Source organism: Parasteatoda tepidariorum, chromosome 10 (genome assembly GCF_043381705.1).
Source record: "Parasteatoda tepidariorum isolate YZ-2023 chromosome 10, CAS_Ptep_4.0, whole genome shotgun sequence".
Taxonomy (NCBI): domain Eukaryota; kingdom Metazoa; phylum Arthropoda; class Arachnida; order Araneae; family Theridiidae; genus Parasteatoda; species Parasteatoda tepidariorum.
The window spans coordinates 76145098-76167913 of NC_092213.1; the positions used below are offsets into that span (position 1 = coordinate 76145098).

General features: G+C 27.7%; 2 protein-coding genes across 3 annotated transcripts in view; one reads left to right on the forward strand and one right to left on the reverse strand.

Moving 5' to 3' along the window:
• The window catches only part of LOC107439038 (eukaryotic translation initiation factor 5B), a 25604-nt gene extending 17691 nt beyond the window's left edge, over positions 1-7913 (reverse strand). Inside the window, exon 1 of one of the 2 annotated variants that reach the window (XM_043046299.2) lies at positions 7720-7913. The gene's annotated coding sequence lies outside the window, so the exon portion shown is untranslated. Of the gene's footprint in view, positions 1-7575; positions 7598-7719 lie in introns of those variants that run through there. The other variant, XM_043046303.2, reaches the window with a different exon arrangement.
• A 173-nt stretch (positions 7914-8086) lies between these two features.
• Positions 8087-17805, forward strand: LOC107439080 (uncharacterized). Its single transcript, XM_016051559.3, has 2 exons — positions 8087-8441; positions 14437-17805. Exon 2 carries the CDS (start codon positions 14549-14551, stop codon positions 16001-16003), a length of 1455 nt encoding a protein of 484 aa, XP_015907045.1. The 5' UTR covers positions 8087-8441; positions 14437-14548; the 3' UTR covers positions 16004-17805.
• Positions 17806-22816: the final 5011 nt, after the last annotated feature.

Consider the following 22816-nt stretch of genomic DNA (forward strand, 5'->3'; position numbering starts at 1 on the left):
GGATTTTAAAATCGCGTGAATATGAATCACGATTTTGAATTTTAAAATCACGTGAATAAGAATAGCGCTGTTGGATTTTAAAAACGCGAAAATACAAATAGCGATATTGAATTTTTAAATTGCGTAAATAAGAATCACGATGAATAATTTTTAGATCACGTGAATACGAATCGCAATGAGTAATTTTTAAATAGCGTACAAATACGAAAAACGAGATCTGATATTACAACTGCGTGATAACGAATCGCAATATTGGATTTAAAAATGCGTGAATACGAATCGCGACGTCGGATTTTAAACTCGCGAGAATACAGATCGCGATATTGAATTTTTAAATTGAGTGAATAGGAATTGCTACTACGATTTTTAAACAGCGTAAAAAAAATTGCAACACATAAGTTTTAAATCAGTTAAATACGAAAATCGATGATTGATATTAAAATCGTCTGATTAAAAATCGCGATTTTAGCATATTCCAGCGCAGTTCCTAATATTTAAAATTCCGAAAATCAGCCAAACGAAGGGAAAAAAAAAATCAAATACTGGTGGTCGAAACGAAACGCTTAGACTCCTTTCCACTCTATAGCGGAAGTCGCTAGAATCCGACTATCGTTCCGGCGGCTTGGGTTTCTCTAATTGGACTCCCTAAAAATTTTAGTTTTTGGAACATGGTCGAAAATTTTAAAAATTGGGAGAAAAAAGCGGATTTCCGCTTTTTCGCGGAAGTCTTTCATCCCTTGGAGACGTGAACGGCAAAATGATCTCCAATGACTCACGGCGATGCGGATTAATATTTGAAACTGAATTCAGGTTTGCCAAATTTTGGACGTTTTGTCTCAGAATGGCGCAGCTTTGGCAGAAACTGAGCTGAATGTCGCAAAATGGCGCAGTTATGCCGTTTTGTCTCAGTTTGTCGCAAATGGCGCAGGCGTAGCATCCCTGTTAATTGTAAAAACATTTTAAACCCATTAATTCTTGTGTTGTAGTTCTTAAAGTGATTAATGGTTAATTCTATCAACTAATGTGTTGATTGTAGTAACGTGATTTTCTTCTTCTTCTAAATAGCGAAAAATAAATAACATTGCGTTAATTTTGTACAAAACATTGCTATTGTGCCAGCAAAGATCTCGTTTTTACTTTAACTAGTCCTAGTAAGGATTACCACGGTAGTTAGTACGTAATTTGAGAAATGTAACTATTTTATTTTAAAGGATCATTCTAGCTAATCTGTACATTAGCTAGATAATCTGTCGAATAACTAATCTCTACAGTTTAAGGGTAGCAGGGAAGGTATACAGGGAAGCCGTGATGGCTCAGGGGATAGCGCATTAGCCTTCCAATGCGGTAAACCCTGGTTCGAATCCCAGCGATGGCTGGTCGGTACGAATTTCGCCCCCGGCTCGCACCGATCACAGTGCTGTCGTAAATTATCGTCAGTGGTAGATGGAACATTAATTAATTATAGTTATCTTGCCGTCAGACTAACTGTGAGAGTTTTTCGTGGTTTTCCTCTCCGTGTAACACAAATGCGGGTTAGTTCAACACTTCCTAGAAGAGAGCAGGCCTCAGCACGAGTTACCATAAATATCCTTTAGTAGTCCAAACGTAATGACATATTTCGTATTTTCAACCACTTCGCAGCTTAGTACCCCTAACGTAATGACATCTTTCTTATATTTCGTCTACTGCGCAGTTAACTTCGTCACATCGGACTACTAAATTGATCCGTGCTGAGGGCCTTGCTACTTCAAGGAGGTGCTGGTTAGTTCCAGCAAAAAGTCCTCCACTAAGGCGAATTTCTCCCAAAATTTGAACCTCTTGTTTTCAGGATTGGATTGAAAATTACAAGTATACGGAGTTGAACATTGATAGTCGTAAACTGAAAATTCGTTCAGCTGTTCAACGACGGTTATAAAAATATATATACATATATATATGTTAATGCTGCTTTATAGTTTGGGCTGAACTGTCCGCCATTATGGAGCAAACCAGTTCGCTAGTTACATAGCGTTAACATTAGCGTGAGAGTTTGAAGTCCATTTAGATATTTACAATTATTGATATGGGTAATTGTGCAGCACAAATGGGAAAACAGTTGGAAAAAACTTCGAATGTTAAAATTACCTACAGATCTCGAAAGAAGAAATGGATAATAAACTGCAGAAAATGTAACTAGCAGAGGTTGGAAGTGGAGCTCCCTTATGTGAGGTAAATACTCATTTATTTACTGTATATTATTTATTTACTTATATATGTAGAATATAAACGATCTTTAGAATTCGTTTCGGAATGCTTTTTTTAAAAAAAATAAATAAGCGAATAAGTGTTTGGGAGTTTCTTAAATTGTTTAGTTTTAACTAAGTATAAAATATAAGACGTTCCATTGAAAATTACATTTATTAAGTAAATATTTATTTAACAATTTTGATGTTTGTGTGGTATAAAACAAAGTAAATAAAGGCAAAAGATAGGCTAAATAAGTGTTAGTCAAACCTATCTCAAAATCGCCAAGTTTTGTATTCACTTTTAAATATTTCCTTTCGTTTTGTTAAAAATAAATATTTACTTGTTTCTAATTGTATTTCATTTTGAATCACTAATGTGTCAAATAGTTACTTATGGTAATATATAGCTTAAAGTTCAAACAGTTTGTTTACATTTACTATAAGAAAACTATTTAAACATTCAAACATTTTTGGATCTATAAATATTGTTTCTTCTTTAAAATTCTTGTGTTAAATTGCTGAAATAATTAGTTTCTGTAGTAGAAAAGTTAATGGGAGCATGTTTACAAAATTTAAACTCTGAATCTTTTAATGTGATTTAATTTAAGAACGAAAATATAAAAAAAGTATTTCAAATTTTCTTGCAGGTTCATTTTGAACAATCTGAACTTAAAGTAAATAGGAAAAATAGTAACAAAAAATTAAGACCTGATGTTATTTCAAATCCTTTAAAAATTCGTCCGAAAAGACTGAAATGGATAAGTGTCCAAAATATTTTGATTTGTAAGATGTTAAAATTTTAATACAAACTTAGCGTAGTAAAAAATGTATAAAAATTGATTTTTAATATTATTATTTGATGAATAAACTTCTTTTGTATCAAATGTGGGTTATTTATCATTATTAGTCAGAAGCAATAAAACATTTGTCCTTGAAACTCAATAATTATGCAACAATGAAATAAATTTTAAACTTAAAATATTTGCGAATTGCTTAAACCTGCAATTACTGTAGTCTTAGCAATCTTTTTTCAGTAACTATTATCTGTAGTTTTGTGTTTTGTAATTGTAATTTTTGTATATTTTTAAAGTTTTTTTTAAATCTTTTTTTACACATTTTTATATGCCCAGGGAGCAATAACTTAAAAAAAAAAAATTTTCTCATTGATATGTTATTGAGACAAAAAGTTTAATAAATACTTTCATTTACAAACCTTTAAGTTTATTATTAACACAAATATCGAAGTATGAGAGTATCATTTAATGAAAATTTTGGTTTGGAGCTAAAGAGGCAACTTCAATATCCCATAAAATGTTTTTAACAAAATATGAAAATCGTTTAATATACTATTGATCTTTCATTTAACAGTTTTTTTTTAAGGAAAAAAAAAAGATAGTATACCTAGGACTAATTTGAATTTTTGTTTTAGATTTCACAAATAATTGCACAAAATAAAGTTGACATCTGAGTTTTATAAAAAATATACATATTTTGAAATTGAGTAAGTATATTTGTTAAACACAAAAACTCCTGGTTTAAAAAAGGAAAGAAAAAAAAAATAGATGAAAGAGCTGTTTAATATATGTGTAAGTGATGTTAAACAAGCATAGCACCATTTAATCAGAGTAAAAAAATACTAAAATACGAACTTACTTCCCTTTAAAAACAATTGTTTTAGTTAATTGCCAAACTGATTATTCAATAGTATGATTTTTGCAATAATAGTTATGTTTCATTTCATACATATTTGAATGATCGGATTAAATATAATAAATGGTTATTAACAATATCATTATCAAACTTAAAAAGATAAGCATAATTTGCAGAAAGTGGAGTTCATGATAAATGTTTCTGCAAACTTTTTTTTCCTTTAAACGTTTCACCAAGTATACTAAAAGTCAGTTTAACTTAATATTATGATCCAATTCACAATAGTATTCACGAAATCATGAATTTCCAAATCTTGCAGTCAAAATATGTTATTTATATTCTGCATTTCAAATGCAAGATAAATCATTTACTAAAAACTTTATTCTTATTGTTTATAATTATTTAATTTTTGATAGCAACTACTCATACTTCTTAACAGTTTCTAAAGATTAATTCTACACACAGAATTGTTCTTCAAATCTTTTGTTCAGTGTAATTCAATTTACTATAAAAATTTCGCAAGATAATTAGTAATTATGATTAATGTTACTCACTTAGAGGGAAAATTCTGATATTAAACATCCAATATTATCAATTAAATGTATTTTTAAAAAAATTTTATAAATTTTTTTCATAAATAACTTAAAATAAAATAAATATTTATAATTTAAAACAGGATTTTTACATAATATAAATAAGTTTTTTTAAATAATTTATGCCTGAAATGCATTGTAATTAAGAACAATTTTCAAGGTTTTTATTCAGTTTGCTATGAATTTCTCAGTTTTATTTTTATTTCCTATATATTATCAATAAATATTTTTTTTTAATTATACAAAATAAATAATAAATTCAATAAAATATTAAATAAGATTAAATACTAAAATATTTAAGGTTTGTATTTGTTATGAGTAACTTAAAGGAGAATCTCTCAGTAATTTTCCTTGAGGAAAATAGAATATTCTCTAGAATATTCTATTTTCTAGAATATTCTGTCTAGAATATTCTCTGAGAAGAATATCACCAAGAATTTTATATCTCTATCCGTAAATCAAATTATTGCCCAGGTTCAACCACAAGAAACCTCAAAGGTTATTATAATCAGTTAAAAATATGTTCAATCAGAGCAAATATTTATATACAGTACAGAACCCGTTATCCGGAAATCAGAAAACCGGAAAACCAAAAAACCGGAACGAAATTCGATAAATTTTCCCGCAATTTTTTAAAAAAAAATTTTTTTTCCTCATAAGATTTTAGGATTTTTCTTTCTTTTTTGAAAGATGTTTACCTTACCATCACTTCAGAAATAATCATTAGTGTATTACCTCATCGTTTTTTCTTATTTTTAAGATTATTTCCAAATATTTTTTATTTTTTTTTAGTTGGGTTTAACACTAAAAAAAACGGCTTTTTGTAGCGATTCTGAAAACCGGAAAAATCAGTTATCCGGAATAGCGATAGTCCCGATCGTTCCGGATAATTGGTTCTCTACTGTAATAATAAATCATTTTTATACATTTTCTAGTCAACTTTTAAAACATCATAATTTCTATTTCCGATAATTTAAATAAACTCTGGTTTAGTGAAAAAATTGTTCTCAAACTGTTTTTTCTTATAGCTTGAATAAAAATATTAACCCCCCCTCCCCGAAAAAATTGCAATCAAAAATAGGATTTGCACTGCATAATCTTTTTGAATCTGAAGTTAAGATCAGTAGCTCAAATTCATGAAATTTTACATTTAACTTAAACTGAACTTAACCAACTGAACTTGTGCTAAACTTAAACTGAAGAGATTTATTAAACAATCTAATAAAAATTATACAAATACATAAACAGTACACATTGCAAACATTTCAGAATTACATTAAAAGTTTAAGTAGAATAAAATGCTTTATTTGGAACTACTAAAAGATAATTAATAACAATTCCCTTCCCCTTAAATATAAGTAAATTCTGAAATAGAGATCACACTCGAAATCTTTTTCAAATTGTAAATGATTGTTCAACTCCGGATTTTTTAAATGATCATGTTTATAGCTTTCAAATGAAGCCATAATTTTTTTCAGGCAAAAATTTTTTAAAAATGTTTAAAAGTTATAAGGAAAAATAACTTATAACAGTTATACTAACTTAATAAATAATACAATAATATATGCATGAATTTTTCTGACTGCACCCATGCAATTCGTTTTCCAAAACTACACTAGATTCTCAACATTTTAATACATATTTCATGTGAATTTTAAAGAAAAAATTGTAATAAAATATGCACTCAGTGCTAGACTATATAATATTTTTCTTTACATATAATAAGGTTTTTTTAAATGCTTTTTCTGACTGCATTAAATCAGTTTACCTTAATTGCACTAGATTCTACATAGACTTTCATATTTCATGTGAAAAAATTATAATACACGCATTTAGAACAGGATTTAGTAACATTTTTTTAAACTTATGTTTCTAAATGGAAACACTTTATTCCTGCTTAAATCATTACTTTACATAAAAAAGGAAGTAAAAAATATATTTTTACTCCGGAATTTAAAGTTAAACATTCACACACACGCACACAATTATATATATATGTGTACAGACAAGCTTAAAAAATCTTCACTTTCAAAAGTATAATATTTTAATTATAAGAAAAAAACCAGGGGTCTGTCCAGGCCGAATTTAATACCGTTCAGCGGTACCTTCACAAATTCAACTTTAGGAAAAACGGAAGTTTCACAAATTCAACTTTAGGAAAAACGGTAGTTTCACAAAATACTTTTTCTTAAAATTTTATCATTTTATCCCTTAAGAAACAATAAATCCATATTTTTGTGTTGATTTTTTAATATTATTTAATTTTTCACAAATTATGTTTAAATTTTCACAAAATAGGTACCTCTCAGAAAAGCCTAGACAGACCCCTGAAAACTATCAGTGTAATAAAAATTTAGAGCACAATATAAAAAAAATTGACACATTTAAAATTATAACTAGCGTAATTTATTTGAATCAGTTCTGAATTATAACTAACATAATTCACAATTAGTAGATATAAATAGTATATATAATATTTAAGTCATAAAAATACCTATTCAAACAACAAACAAACAAAAACATAAGATAATCTCATAGCTATTTCGATTTATCAGTAATAATTTCAGAAACAGGAATCAATTTCCTAGCAATTATGCAAGTAACATGCATAGCAAACATTACACCAATACACAGTTTATATTTCATTGAAAACTTTTAAAGCATTATGCTTGAAAGCAATTTCACAAGTCTGTAATAATTCTAGGAATGGGAATAATTTTAAAGTAATTCTGCATGAATATCTAACTTTACACAACTACATGGGTCGCAAACTAATATCACGCTTAAATTTCGTTGACAACTCTTAAAATATACGTGCTTAGAGGCAATTTTATTCAACTGCAATTATTCTATAACGGAAATTATTTCCATGCATGCATACCAAAACATTGCACAACTACATGGGTCATAATCAAATATGCAGTTTGAACTTCTATGACAACCTTTAAAACACACATGCATAAAGGAAATATTCTAATAAGAATGTTCGAATACTATTTATCGCTTATTTTGATAAATATTTTAAATAGAACACCGGAAATACCATAACTTTCAAGGTAACAAATAGCAAGCAATATTTGATGTATAAAATAGAAAACAATAATTACATGTTTAGAACTAATGAATATTCTCGACTAAGAACAAATGCATACTTTAAATAATTATTGAAATGTTGACATAAAGATAATTTGGATACAACTTTAAATTTTTGTAAGTTTGTTTGCACTTGTGCAACACAAATCTAAACTTACCACAAATGAAGTCAACCTGATGTTTTGGTCAAAAAGATCAATTTGAATTAAAAATTTCAGAATTATTATGTTAATGTAAACACGTTTCAATAATTTTCAATGTTTAAAAATAACCGACGAAATACTAAACAGTTGGCACAAACACAAACCAAGACAGCTGCGAAAATCTAGAAAACACGTTTACTGCTGTTGCCAAGTTGTTTATCAAATCAAGAAATAGTGAACTTGTTCAACAAGGAAGTTTTTTTAATTAAAATTATGAATGACATTTATTAAGAAAATTTCAAAATATATCATTACAATACATAATTTTTTAGTATTTAAGAAAATAATATTTTTCAAGAATAAGTCAAAACGAAACTTTATTATGGCATCGTCCAAATATTTTCTTCTGTTGTTGATGTGATGAATTTATGAAAGAGGATCAATGATATTAAATTATCAATGATTCTGCTCTGTTGACTAGATGTTGAAATAAAATAAAATATTATCTCTTGATTAAAAATGTAGCTTCCAAATACTTTTAAATTTTACATAATTGCATTGATTGATTACAAAATGTCTAGTCAGAAACATTACTGTTTCTCTATTTTGAAGACATATCTTATTTATTTTAATGAGTGTAATTACAAATTTTCAAAACCATTTGGTGACAAAACAGTTAATTAAAATGGATTATATTAATATAATTTTAATGCATCGGGAGTTTTCATCCCATTGTGGTAAGAGTTGTTAAAATAAATATACCTATTATAGCATCTTGTCTAAGTAATAATAAATTTATTGTTTATTTCAATTTTGCTTTGATAGTAACCAAAGTACAGGTTCCTAAAATCATATTTTATATCTAATAGTATTATGTATTTCATTGTATCCATCATAAAAAATTAAAAATTCTTACATTACAGGTTAAAGATGAAGTAAAATTCATAATTGTCCCCAATAAGTAAAATGAAATTTTTAGTTTTTCTAGCATATATTCCTGTATTAAAACACGTAAATAGTAATTTCAAGTGGCTTTTTTAGAAATATCCACATTTCATAAAATTAAGAAAACTGAAGATTTAAAAAATATATATTTATATATGTATATGAATGGTCATTGATTTCATGAGCGTGTTGAGAAGGAGGCTAATATTGCTATAATCCAAACTTAAAAAATTCAAAATAAATATCTGTGGCTCTTGTTATTTTCAGAGGGTGAAGAGCTGAAAAAATCTATCAAAATATGTATATTAGACATGGCGAATATATCAATATATTTTGTACCTATTAGCTCAATTAATTAAACATCACTGGTGTCAATTATAGTTTGCAATTTTTTAATTGCCCTTAAAAGAGATGAGTAACATATTTTCAAACGCATATTTAAATCTTTTATAATAAGTGTAGTTTGTAAAAAATATGTGTACATTGATTCATTAGGTATTAATATTTTTTTTAAAAAAGATTAAAATAAGTATTCTCAAATTGTCTTAGTATTATGTATTTACTGATACTTTATGTGTATAATTCTTAAGAAATATCAACTCCTTCTTGTTCATGTATCATAAGTTAAAGATTTGATAATTCCATATTATGTGTTACTTACGTATTAAATGTTGAAACTTAATACAGTATGGAACCGATTATCCGGAACGATCGGGACCATCACTATTCCGTATAACTGATTTTTCCGGTTTTCTGAATCGCTACAAAAAGCCTTTTTTTTTATTTATTGTCAAACCCAACTATAAAAAAAAATATTTGGAAATAATCTTAAAAAGAAGAAAAAACGATGAAGTAATACACTAATGATTATTTCCAAAATGATGGTAAGGTAAACATCTTTCAAAAAAGAAAGAAAAATCCTAAAATCTTATGAGGAAAAAAACATTTTTTTTAAAAAAATGACGGGAAAATGTATCGAATTTCGTTCCGGTTTTATGGTTTTCCGGTTTTCTGATTTCCGGATAACAGGTTCTGTACTGTATAAAAATTGCTCAATCAATAAGGCTTATATACATCACAAGGTATCATTATGTAACCGACACAAGGTTGCTGTAAGGTTACATGCTTACTGGGATATACAGTACAGAACCCGTTATCCGGAAATCGAAAAACCAAAAAACCGGAACAAAATTCGATAAATTTTCCCGCAATTTAAAAAAAAAAATTTTTTTTCCTCATAGGATTTTTCTTTTTTTTTGAAAGATGTTTACCTTACCATCATTTCAGAAATAATCATTAGTGTATTACCTCATCGTTTGTTCTTATTTTTAAGATTATTTCCAAATATTTATTTTTTTTAGTTGGGTTTAACACTAAAAAAACGGCTTTTTGTAGCGATTCAGAAAACCGGAAGAATCAGTTATCCAGAATAGCGATAGTCCCGATCGTTCCGGATAATCGGTTCTCCACTGTATATATATATTAAGAGCAATTTTTCTTAAAAGAAACCTATTTTTTATTTTATTCTATCTTCAAGAGAAAGCTATATTTTTATTTGTTTTTTGCAATAAATTTGGTTTATTAGGAAATAAAGACAACTTGAGGTTTGCTCAGCCTAAGAGGGAAAAAAAAACCATTTCTGCTTGTGCTAACTTTCTTTTTAAGTAGGTTATTATTAAACAGCTGTGAATATCCAGGGGTCTGTTTGGAAGAAATTTAACGGACCCTTCACAAAATATCTTTTTATAAAAACGGACCCTTCACAAAATAATTATCTTTTAATTGGACCCTTCACAAAATAATTTATCTTTTAATTGGACCCTTCACAAATTTGTTTATCTCCATTATTGTTATGTTAATCGAATAAGCCCTTCCCGGGAGGGGGATGAAGACGGTTCCAGACAAATTAAGTTTCCCTAAGTTTAAATTCTTAATGTAGTATTCTGAGAAAATATTTCTACTTTTACAAACATTGTTTGCACCAGGGTTGGCAGGTTTTTTGACAGTTTAAACCATGGTTTAAACCGTCACGTCAAAAACCTCACTGTCAAAAATGTCGAAAATGTCAAAAACCTATATTCATATGTGAAATTTAATTAATACATAAAATTTATATATTTTTTAAAGGATAGTGTTTCTAAATATGTTCTAGAAAAAATAAATTTAAAATTTTGAAGAAACACTTATATTTTGAATAGTAACCAAAATCTTGTACTTTTGAAAACTCAACATATTTAGTAATATTATGTATTTATTTTCATGTGTTATTGAAAATCTGCAGTGATATTATTAAGAAGTTTATTTATAACCAAATTTAGTGTATAGTATAGATTATACTAAAAATTAGACCTTTTTAAAGATAAACATTAGCAGTTTTATACATTACACATCTTCTTTTAAAGAAAAATCTTTTTAATATTCTTTTAAATCTTCTTAATAATATCAATGACATAAGACAATACAAATTTAAGTGCTTTCTGTTAAATACACAGAGTAGTTAGTGTCGATTTACAGTATATTCAGCCTATTCATTTACTATGCTGAAAATTTAGTTTATCCAAATACTTGTGAATTTCATTTTGCTGAATACTATATAGTTTTGTTGAATATCTAAATATTCAGCTGTTGAATAATTACTTCTTGCTTTCAAGATATGCATTATTTGTATTCTTAATACAAGTGGAGAAAAAAAAATTAAGAGATAAAAATTGTTTTAAAATGATAAGTGTAATAATTATAAATAAATATAATAAACAATATGAATTATATTTATCATTATTCATAAATATAACTACTTTTAAATTCAAATTAACATACTGGATAATAAAGATATTCGGTATAACATTAAAAAAAAATTTTTATACACTTGTATCTTATATCAAGTTTGTATTTATACAACATAACTTGTAAGTTCCTTATAAATATTAGTTATATGTTCCTTATATGTCAAAAATGCATAGTAATAAACTTTTAATTTTCTTAAGTATCAAAAAAAAAAAAATTTTTTTTTTAAAAATAAATATTTAAACAATTTTTGTGCAAAATTTTTCTGCACATGCATTTGAATATAAATTTCTGAGATTTTAAATCTGTTATTTTACCTTAATTTTAATTAAAAAATATTTTAAAACCTGCTGATTACCTATAGTATAATTAAATTTCAATATAATGCATGGCAACTGTTGGTAGTTTTGAAGTTTATATATTTTCTTGGCAAACTTCAGTTTTTGACATTTTTGACGGGTTTTTGACGGTTTAAACCAGTATTATACCCTTGTCATGTCAAAAACCACTTTTTGACGTCAAAAACCCAACCCTGGTTTGCACATTCTTATCAATATTAAATCATAATTTTTTTGTAAATAAATAATTGATCAATTTATATTTATTTATAAAATTAATTAATGGAATATTATGTAAATAAAAATTAAAATCTGGCAACTTTTTTAAATAAAATATTATAAATTTCAGAATTGTTTAAGTTTACTTAATGCATAACACATTACTAAGTTGTGTTATTTAAAATACGTCAATTGAAATTGAGTGATTTTGTTTCCATTATTCGCTCGAAATGAATATTCTGTGTTGAGCAGTATAGGCTAAATACCAAATATTTGTATGTTGCATCTTTAATTTAGTAGCAGCAATTGTTGAGCAGAATCTTGTATCTATTTACAATTTAAAAACTTCCTGAAAAGGTTTTTAGCAATTTTTGCAATAACAGGGCCCTATTTGCACAAATTCACAAAAGCAGGACCCTGGTTGAAAGAATGTGACTTAATGCTTATTTTATATTGTGAATAGTTTTTTCACAATTTTACAAAAACAGGACTTTTCACAAAATGTCTGGACAGACCCCGATTATCAAATTCATATAAGTACTCAGGAAAAAATTTTATAAAAATTAGCATAATTTTTTAAATACGAATCTATTTTGTACTTATCAATTTTGTGATATAGTAAAAGTCACCAAATTTTTATAGTGGTCAATGATAATTAATTGTGATATACTGCTGGTATTGGGATAATAAATGTTGCGGTAATGGGTACTTTCACTAGTCTAGGTACTGTAGGGTAAAACAGTAAAACAAATTTTTTAACTTTAACAGACTTAACATGCATTACATATATCATTTTAAAGCTTAAAATGTATATTTTGATGTACAGCTTGATTTTAATTTAGCATTTAATTAATATCTCTATTTTTAACTCAGATCTCACATTTCATTTTGTTCTAGAATGATGTGAAATAAAGGAAAGGCCTTATTTAAATACTCCATTTTAATATTTAATTAAATATTTTCAGCATTTAACCACTTTCGATTTTTTTTTGGTAAAATTATACTACAATTATGTACACAAAAAGTAATTATTCAAAAAAAATAATTTTGGCTATTTTAGAATTTAAATTAAATTTTTTTTTATTATGACCATAATAAAAATTAAGCAAAAGTTATTATTTAAAAAAAAAAAAAAGTAAGCAATATTTTTTAAAAATCTTTTCTGATCCTCCTATAATAGTTAGTAACGAGTTAAATACCTTGCACAATTATTTTCCAAGCATGTAATTTTTTTAAAAATTGGTGTTACGGACTTAATATATTTACATTGTTGCTCTGTAGCAAATCAAGAACTTGAATTTCTTTTGTATTTTATTTATTCATGGTTTCCATTTTGTAAAAGCTGATCCATAATTTAAAAATTATAGAGTGTTATGTCTATAACACCAAATGTTACATACGCAATAAATTTGCATTTTTTCTAAATAAAAAAAAAGCTGCAATTCCTAGCATTATTTATTTCTTATTTGATCGCAAATTTGATCCTAAAACAGACTTTTTGCTTAATAAATCCTCATGTAATTCTTTTTTTATTAGAAAAGAAATGTTCAAAAAGTATATGTGTTTTACTCAAAAAAATTTTTGTAACATTCTTACTTGCTTATTAAATATGTTCATCTCTAATTTTTAAAATTTTTACGTTTGTAACATGATAAACATACATACAATAAGAAAATAAAGAACATATTAAGTTTGTCACAATGTTAAAAAATTCTGTAAGAAATCCTTTTTTTTTTTTTTTTTTTTTTTTTTTTTTTTTTTTTTTTTTACTGGTTTCTACTGTCTTGCTCACCCTTAATAGCTTAGATTTTGTTAAAATTATGTATTTAAATATTTTTCAATATATTTAATATTTTGTTTTCAGTTACAAATCTGATTTTAATTGAGGAGCTAAGGAAAAAGGTACTAAGTTATGATTCAGTGAATCTAGGAGCACCAGATTTTTGAAAAAACTTATTTTTCCACTGAAAATTGCTTTATGAAGACTTGGATGAAAAATACAGTTTTCTATGCTTTTAAAACTCAAAATGAAGCTTTACAGCTTGCAGAGAACAAGAAAATTCAACAATTATGTGTGTTATAAAAATATAATTATAATAATAGTGTGTCATAATAATTTATTTAACATAAAACAAAATGGACATTCTAAAATAAATAAATAAAAATTAATGAATGTAATTACCTTTAAAATTTTTAGCATTTTTTCAAAATGACATTTGTCTTCTTGTATTAATTTCTTAAATTAAAATTAAATCATCTTACTTTGAAAATTCTAAGGTGCAAATTGATAATGAAGTTAATTTAGAAACAATTTTTAACCTTCTGTTTTCCACTTAAAACACTAATATTTTGTATTTTGAGCAGCTATAGTATGTACATCATTTTTTATAAGACAAAAATTCAGCTTAATTGCTAGAAATCTAATATGTTTTATTCTTCTTGTTAGAGGACACAACCGACAACAGCCATGGGTGAGATGCACACTTTCTGGACAACAGCTTGACCGAAACTTGCATAAACTAATTTAATCTTATGTATATGTGCACACATATTCTCCGATGGGGAAGAAAAAGAAATGGAATCGTCCTCTCTGTGACAACACAAACCAGTGCTTTCCACAAGGGGAGTTCTGCATCAATGTAGAACACCCAGATTCCAACAACTTTCAAAACTTTGAACCTCGCTTGGCTGTTGCAGTGCCAAACTGGTCAAGACCTGGCATCCAGTCTCAATTGCGATGCGAAATCTGTGAGCGCGTGTTCCAATATCCTAGTCAGCTGCGTGATCATATGCTAATTCATACTCGTGTGCGGAGATTTGTATGCCAGGTATGTGGAATGAAGTTTATGAAGGAACATCACTTAAAGGCTCATCAAGCTACGCATAATTCAGTTAAGCCATTTGCCTGCCCCATCTGTGGACGCACATTCACTCTCAAAGCGAACATGGAGAGACATACGTACATACATAACACTGAGCGGAGATTCACCTGTGATCAGTGTGGGAAAAAATTCTCTCAGCCGCAGACTCTCAAAATGCACATGATCTCACACTCGGACGTAAAACCCTTCGCTTGCAACATTTGCGGGAAGGGTCTGTCAAGAGCGCACAATCTTCGAGCCCACATGGCAATCCATCGAAACAACAAACCTTTCAAATGTCACTTGTGTAACAGTTCGTTCACGTTAAAAGGTAACATGCAAAGGCACCTGAAAGAAAAGCATGGCGTGACAGAGGCTGAGATTCCGCAGCACCAGGAGCAACCGCCAAGCTTGTCCAGTGAAAGTTTCATTCTCTCTTTAGATCCAGCTGATGCTGTTGGCTCTCCTACTGGCTCCAGAATAAGTGAAGAAGAAATGCCGCAAAACTGTAACCAAGCTTCTGATCTACCTCAAAACAACAAACGAAGAAAAAACCCACCCAAGAGAGTAAAATGTGAGACGCCAAACAGTGAACATGAGAACCTCAGTAAGAGTTCACCAAATGAACAAGACCCCCACCGCCCTCCCGAATACCAAGGCGTGCCAGCTTCTTCTGTCAACAACGTCTTGCCACCTGCTCCAAACAACTTTCAACAGGTGCAGTCAAATGCTTTAGTGCCAGTGAACAATGCTTTCCCACCTACCTCTCAAATACAGTTATGCAACCCGCCAATAAACGTTGGGAATCCATCAGAACACAAACCTTTCACGCCATGTGCTCTGCCCCTGCAGGCAACTCTAGGCCACTCGGGTTTCGGCCCAGTGTCTGTAGCTAGTTTTCTTCCTAGGCCGCCAGGTTTTTATGCTGAGAGCGGAATGTTAAGTGTGCCACCTAATCCATTTCCAAATGAGAATGTGGAGTCTAAGCTGCAAACTATACATAGTGCTATTGATGACCTAGCGGGTAAATTATCATCTCCTCACGATAAAGTGATGGCAATACACGAAGCACTCGATGAACTGATTCATTTGCGTCCTGAAAACCCAGCAAATAATTTTCGGTGTGTAAAAAATGAAAGGATGGGTAACTAGTCTCAATAATATTTAGCAATGTAATTTTTCTTTTAAAATTTACTCATCGATGCATTTATCATACTCTGCTAGGCCAACAGATCTATTCAAATCCATATCATGTGATTGATTTGGTAATATTCCGTTTTAGGAGGCATTAGAAAAAAACACGTAACTGTTGTTGATGCTTAATTTTGCAATAAGTATACTTGGTATAGTAATAATGGGTATAGTTCGTTCACCAGGAGTTGGCACTTGGCTATGCCTTCATCAATGTGGTATCCGGTGATACTATTTCGCTATTTTTGGGAGAAGGATGCGAATAATCCTGAACAAGGTTGCTATTTGGCGATCATATGACAAAAATATTATCTAGCAATCTTTATGTGCATTTTTTTAAACATAAAATATTTCATAAATTTGATGATATTTATCTCTTTCGAGTGAATAGTTTGTCCTTTTTGAGACATTTTGTTGCAATATATTTAATTAGCTAGAGTAATGAAAGATGTGTTAACAGATGATAAAGCAAAGTAAGTAACTGAAAAAAATTCAGTTTGGCGCTCATTAAGGGTTGTCTTAATTTCAGGTGCGGAGAGGTTTCTTCTCTTATCCCCGCCCTGTAATAAACTCTTCGTCCGAGGAGGTGGAGCCAAGTTCCAACTCCTGGTGAAGCGAACTATACCTATTATAGGTACTATAATAGATTTTTTAAGGCCCCCTTAAACGGAATAGGGCCATTGAATTTTAATTTATTTATTATTGTATTTCATGAGTGGGCATTTATAACATTTCACCTGAAAAATCAAACTTTTTTTTTGTTTTCAGCACTGATGAAGATGAAATATATATGTTTACTATTTTATTTTATTGTTATTTTTCATTGTTTTATTTTTATATCTAATTAGAGTCTAATAGTTTTATAATTTTATTTTATACAATACCAATTTTCAAATGGCATCTTTTTCGACTTAAAAAATACCCTTCAGTGATGTATTTTACGGCAATTTATTGTTCATGGTTTTCTATGAGAAATCACATACATATACATTTTTGTTTATCTGATATTTTAATACCAAGATAATTTTAAATTTCATGATGTGTTTAAAATAAATGTTTTGAAGAAATTAAATTTGTAAATTCTGAGAGAAAGTTTGTAATTTTAATTTTGAATCAAATTACAGCCATGCAAACTTGGGTCCTCAAGAAAAGCACTAACTATTTGTGATAGCATCGTTAAAAGGATTAATTTCATGTCTCATTGTTCTGGTTTTGTGACTATTATTTTAAATTTACTACTAATTAATAATACGGTATGAACGTGACATATTTTAAGACTGTGATTAACGAGTTAAATGCTCATTTTAATTCGATTGTTTGAAGTTATTTTTAAATGGGGTGAATGAAGTTTAATTATCATTTTGGAATTGGAGAAAAGTTTTAAATTACTTTATTTTTTTATCACTCACATAGTCTTTTAATATTCTTAAAATTATTTTATTTTATAAATGTCGTTTTATCGATATTTCATCATAGAAATAATAAATTAAGATAAATGAACAATCATTTAGGATGCACGTATTCTAAGTATTGCAGAGAGACAATGCTTGATTTTAAAATTTACTAACAATGAAAAAATTTTACTCTTGTGATAAAATTCTGTATAATGTTTTAAAAAGTCATTCCATTACACATTTAAACAAATATAGAAATTTATTTTATAATTTGAAAGCACAAATAAACTTATTTGTATATTTTGTTTTCTAATCAATTCACTATTGATTCTCCATATTTAAATGTAAAAATTTGAATAACTTTTGCTTTTGATTATAAAAAATATTTAAAAAATGCTCAAGGTAATATTTCTGGTCATTAAAATATTTTAATTTCTTAAACACTGATTGTTTAAGCAATTAAATTTAATTCAGTTTAAGCAAACAATTTCCTAAACACTCATTGTATTCAACTTAATTAAAAATTTGTTTTGAGCAAAAGTACTAGACTTCTTTCCACGAATTAATTCTAATATTAGCTTTTCTAACAGCAGGATTATTCATACTGTGCAGGTATTATGATAAAATTTACAGAAAATTGATTAGAGTTAAAAAAGAAATTGAATTACAATTTTGTTAATAAATATTTTCTTTGGCATCCTGAATTTTTCAATTCTTAAAGTGTTTTAAAATTTGAACAACTTATTACAAACAAGGAATGGCAAATTTCTGATGGGATTTTTTTTATATAGATTTTTATTTCCTGTGACAAGACTAAAAGAGAACTACAGCAATAAATATAAAGAACATTATACAAAACAGAAAAAAGTAAAGATTAAAAAAAAGATTTGGGGATGTTAATCATGTATAAAACCATCTAGTCAAAATCCTAAATGAAGTATTAAACACCACATTATATGTATAATGTTTATTAAATGTAATGCTCAAAAAATATTTAATATTACTTATGTTACATAATTTAACGAATGTTAAAAAAGATAATGACTTGAAAAAATCCTTTAAATGATGCAAGGTAATAAAAGATTTTGTTTTAAGACAATTTTTATTAATTATTTATAACTTAGTACATGATGCATATAATTTGTAGATTAACTTATTGAGTAAATTTACTAAAAAAACTTTATAAGTATTATGATTTTATGGACTTTAATCCTAAGATTTTGATGCTTGTCTTGACAAAAATCAATTTTTGCCACCAAAATCCAAGTATGTCTCGGATATTTTTAACAATTAAATTACTAAAAACTTTTATTTCTCAATATTAACAAGTTTTTCCCAATCACTTATCATTTAAATAATAATCTCAAGAAAATCTCTCTTTTAAAAATGAAATTTAGATTCTTAAAATTAAATTATTGATATAACTAAATGTTTAATGGACTTTAATTCCTAAGATTTTGACGCTTGTCATGTCAAAAATCAATTTTTGCCACCAAAATCCAAGTATGTCTTGGATATTTTTATAAACCATTAAATTGATACAATCTTTTATTTCTCAACATTAACAAGTTTTTCCCAATCACTTATCATTTAAATAATAAGCTGAGGAAAATCTCTCTTTTAAAAATGAAATTTATATTCTTAAAAATAAATAATTGATAAATAATTAATAAAAAATAAATAATTGGTTAATAATTGATAAATAATTAATAAAAAATAATGAACTGTTCAAAAATTGTCTCTTTAGTTAAATCTATAAAGCTCAATAATAAGTATTTCATTCGAGTTATTTTCTTTCAGAAGAACAATTGATATGCACCAGTATTATGTATTTAGATATGAATTTTTTTGTTAATCAGAAATGCAGTTATAGTGAACAATATTAAAAAAATTATATCATCTTTTTAAACTAATGCTCCCTATTTCCTCCACTATTTATCGACAATATGATCAGATTTGCCGGTTGTCTGTACATGACTTAGGATTAAATTTAAAAATTAAGAATATACATCTACTACTGCAACAAAAGGAACAAGTATTTGTGTCCTTCGCATTCAATCTGCTCACTTATCTTGGATGCACAATTCACTTTCCTGTTTAATGATTCTTGCATCCATGAGGGCACATAGTGCATCAGGTGAAAAGGAGTGAATAAAACTGTCTATATATGCATGGTAGCACAACCTTTTCAACTTAAAACCTAAATAAAATGGAAATAATCTATTCTGATATGCAACTACACAGAAACTTCAATAACTCAGAGCAGTATTGGAAGTTCGAAATTCAACAAAAAGAAAATTTATTTAGCTTGTTTATCACACTTTGTATTCTTTTTATTTCATATTATTTTATTCACTACTTTTTTTTTTTACTGTAAATTTCTCTAAATTAATATTGGATATGTCAGAGTATGGAATACTGACCAATAGCAATATTTTCCAATAATAAACTGCTTTCAGTTCCTCGAGTTAATCACATTTTATTCTTTTTATTTCATATTATTTTGTTCACTACTTTTTTGACCGTAAATTTCTCAAAATTAGTATTAGATATGTCAGTGTATGGGAAACTAACTGATAGCAATATTTTTCCAATAATAAACTGCTTTCAATTCTTCGAGTTAATCACACTTTGTATTCTTTTTATTTCATACTTAGCTGCCAACATGGATAGAGAAAAATTCAGAAAATTTTACGAAATAATATAAATTTTATGATAATTGTTGTATAATGTACTAAATATTTTACACAATGAATTTTATAGTCATCAAAGTAGAAAAACTGCAATATTTTCCAGTTATGATTGACAGTAAACATACTTGAAATGTTATGTATTATGTGTACTCATAATTTCGAATATAATAGGCATTTAATTCATCAAAGATTGTTTAAAATTTCTTATTTATTAATTAATATAGAGTACTGAATAAAAATAAACTGAACATTTTAGAACAAAAAAAGTTTTGAACTTATCTCTATAAATGAAGTTTGCTTCATTATGTATTAGCAATACTTAATATTCGAGCAAGCAAGCAATAATCTGTACAAAAATCCTATTTCAATAGGGATTGTCTAAGGAAACTTACTAAATTTTAAGGAATTTTCTAATTTGTACAAGAACCAGGAGAAACTAGCAAAATCCAGTAGAGTTGGCTGCTATGTATTATTTTATTCACTACTTTTAATGAGTTTTGTAAGTCTCTCTAAATTAATATTAGATATGTCAGTGTATGGAATTAAGAAGCAATAGCCCGTAACCGCTAAAAAAATGTCCGAGTTGTGAAAGCTGAGCAATGATTCTTTACATTAAAAAAAAAAATTATAATAATTATCAATTACCAGGCAATGGCCTTATAACAAGTGTAAGGGAACAAATTTATTCCTTTCTTTAAGGCAATTGCCCACGTTCTGTGAAGTTTTTTTAAAAAAAAATAAATTTTTAAAACATTTTATGCTTAGTTATATAAAATGGGATAAAAAATGACACAAATAAGAAAAATTATAACAATATATTTTATAGTTTCTAAAATTTTGTTGAAATTAGGTAAAAAATTAGTGATTTTTAAGAGTTACGGTGGACACCCTCAACTTAGTTGTGTACAATAAAATACAATTTCCTTTGGAATATATATTATTTTAACCCTTTTCTGTGTTCTGAATTAAAAGTTAATCGAAATTTTAAAAATTTGGTAAAATATGCCCAATTACGTAGAAAAACAGCAAAATAACGATATATTTTTAAAGTTTTTTGGATTTACATAGCTATAAAATAATCAAATATTGAAATAAAATTTTAGTTCTAATTCAGAACACAGATAATATTATTTATAACAGTGTTACAAAATTGCATCATAAAATTCCTAATAGTTTTTGAGAAATAAGGTCCAGTGTGAATCGAAGTGTATGGAAAATAATGCATTCATTTCTTTAATAACTAGTGTAAGGAAAAGAATGCATTCCTTTTTACTTTTCTTTCTCCACCAGTATAAGAATTTAGTGTAACCATTTTGAGAAAAGCATGGAATTTTGCAGTTGGAAATAAACAATAAATGCATCGTCTCCCCTTTATTTTTATTGTGATAAAGCATCAATGATTGCTATTTTGACATTCCTAGGGTTTCTAGAAACTCTTATCATCAGTCATTGTAACCATAATAATAATAAGATCAAATCTGTAAATAAATTTCATCACCTATTGGATCTTTGTCACCTGTAATTATCAGTTGAAATCTGGGTAATCGAAATGCTCCCTACAGCTTTTTCTGTTTTGTATACAGTTTCTAGCAAATGAAACTTTGTAGGGAGCAAAAGTGAAATTCAGATTTCAACTGAATTTGTCTATTGTAAAATCAGTAAGTGTTCAAGACAATACATTGTTTTATGAGTGCCATAGTGCAATTTTGTGTGATATTAAAAATAAATGAATTTGAAAAAATTGAACTTTCCTATCACTTATTTCTTTGACATAAAATATATTTGAATTTCAACCTCGATTGCTAATGTCTTTGACTGTGAATTCAGTGCTCTGAATAACTTAGTTAAAAAAAATTCGTATAAACAAACTGGGTAACAGCAGTTACTGAGCTAAAGGGGAGATAGGTTTTTTAGTTAACTTCTCAAACAAGCACATCGAGTCAGCCACCATCTTGCCAAGCACACCAAGTTAAACGCAAAATTATTTAATAAGGAAAAAATATCTATTTCTGAGCCTATTGAAATTTTTAAATAACCCATGTTGAATAGTTGATGAATTTTTGGATTTAAGACTATCCAATGTTCAACTCAGTAACTGTAACTTTGGACCCAACTCCGGAGACAAAAAAAACTCCAGGATTAAGCATTGGAACACTTGATTTTGTGGATGACCTTTTAATGAAATTGCTTCACATTTATAGTAGATCGAAACGAAAACCTTCCAAGGTTAGCCCAACCACAAGGGCTTTTAACCCATGATACCACTCTTGGGGCAAACCAGTAGCAGAATTCAATCACCTAATTGTGAGGCGAGCAGCGTGGCTTTTAAACTTGATGATTTTGAAAAAAAATTACTAAAATTTTTTTAGTTACAATAGTTTAGGCAAACAAAAATACCATATCGACCCCTAGAAGCATACAATGAAAATTCCAACCAGGGTTAGCTATGCAATTTTCAATCCTTAAGCTCTGCTCTATGTTATCTCCAAGTTAATAACCTTGTAACTATTTGAAATCATTTTCAGTCCCACCTCAAATATCATGATCAGTGATCAATAGACACATTATTCAGTTTTAATCAAATTATCGAGTTTATTTGTTTTATAGTTTATTTGTTTAATGAGTATTTCATTTAGATTTAAAATGGCAACTTGAATATATTTCAGGTTTTTTGAATATGTTTATAA

Excerpts from the sequence above, each read along its gene's own strand:
- LOC107439080 (XM_016051559.3), top strand. The coding sequence starts at position 14,549 with ATGGGGAAGAAAAAGAAATGGAATCGTCCTCTCTGTGACAACACAAAC.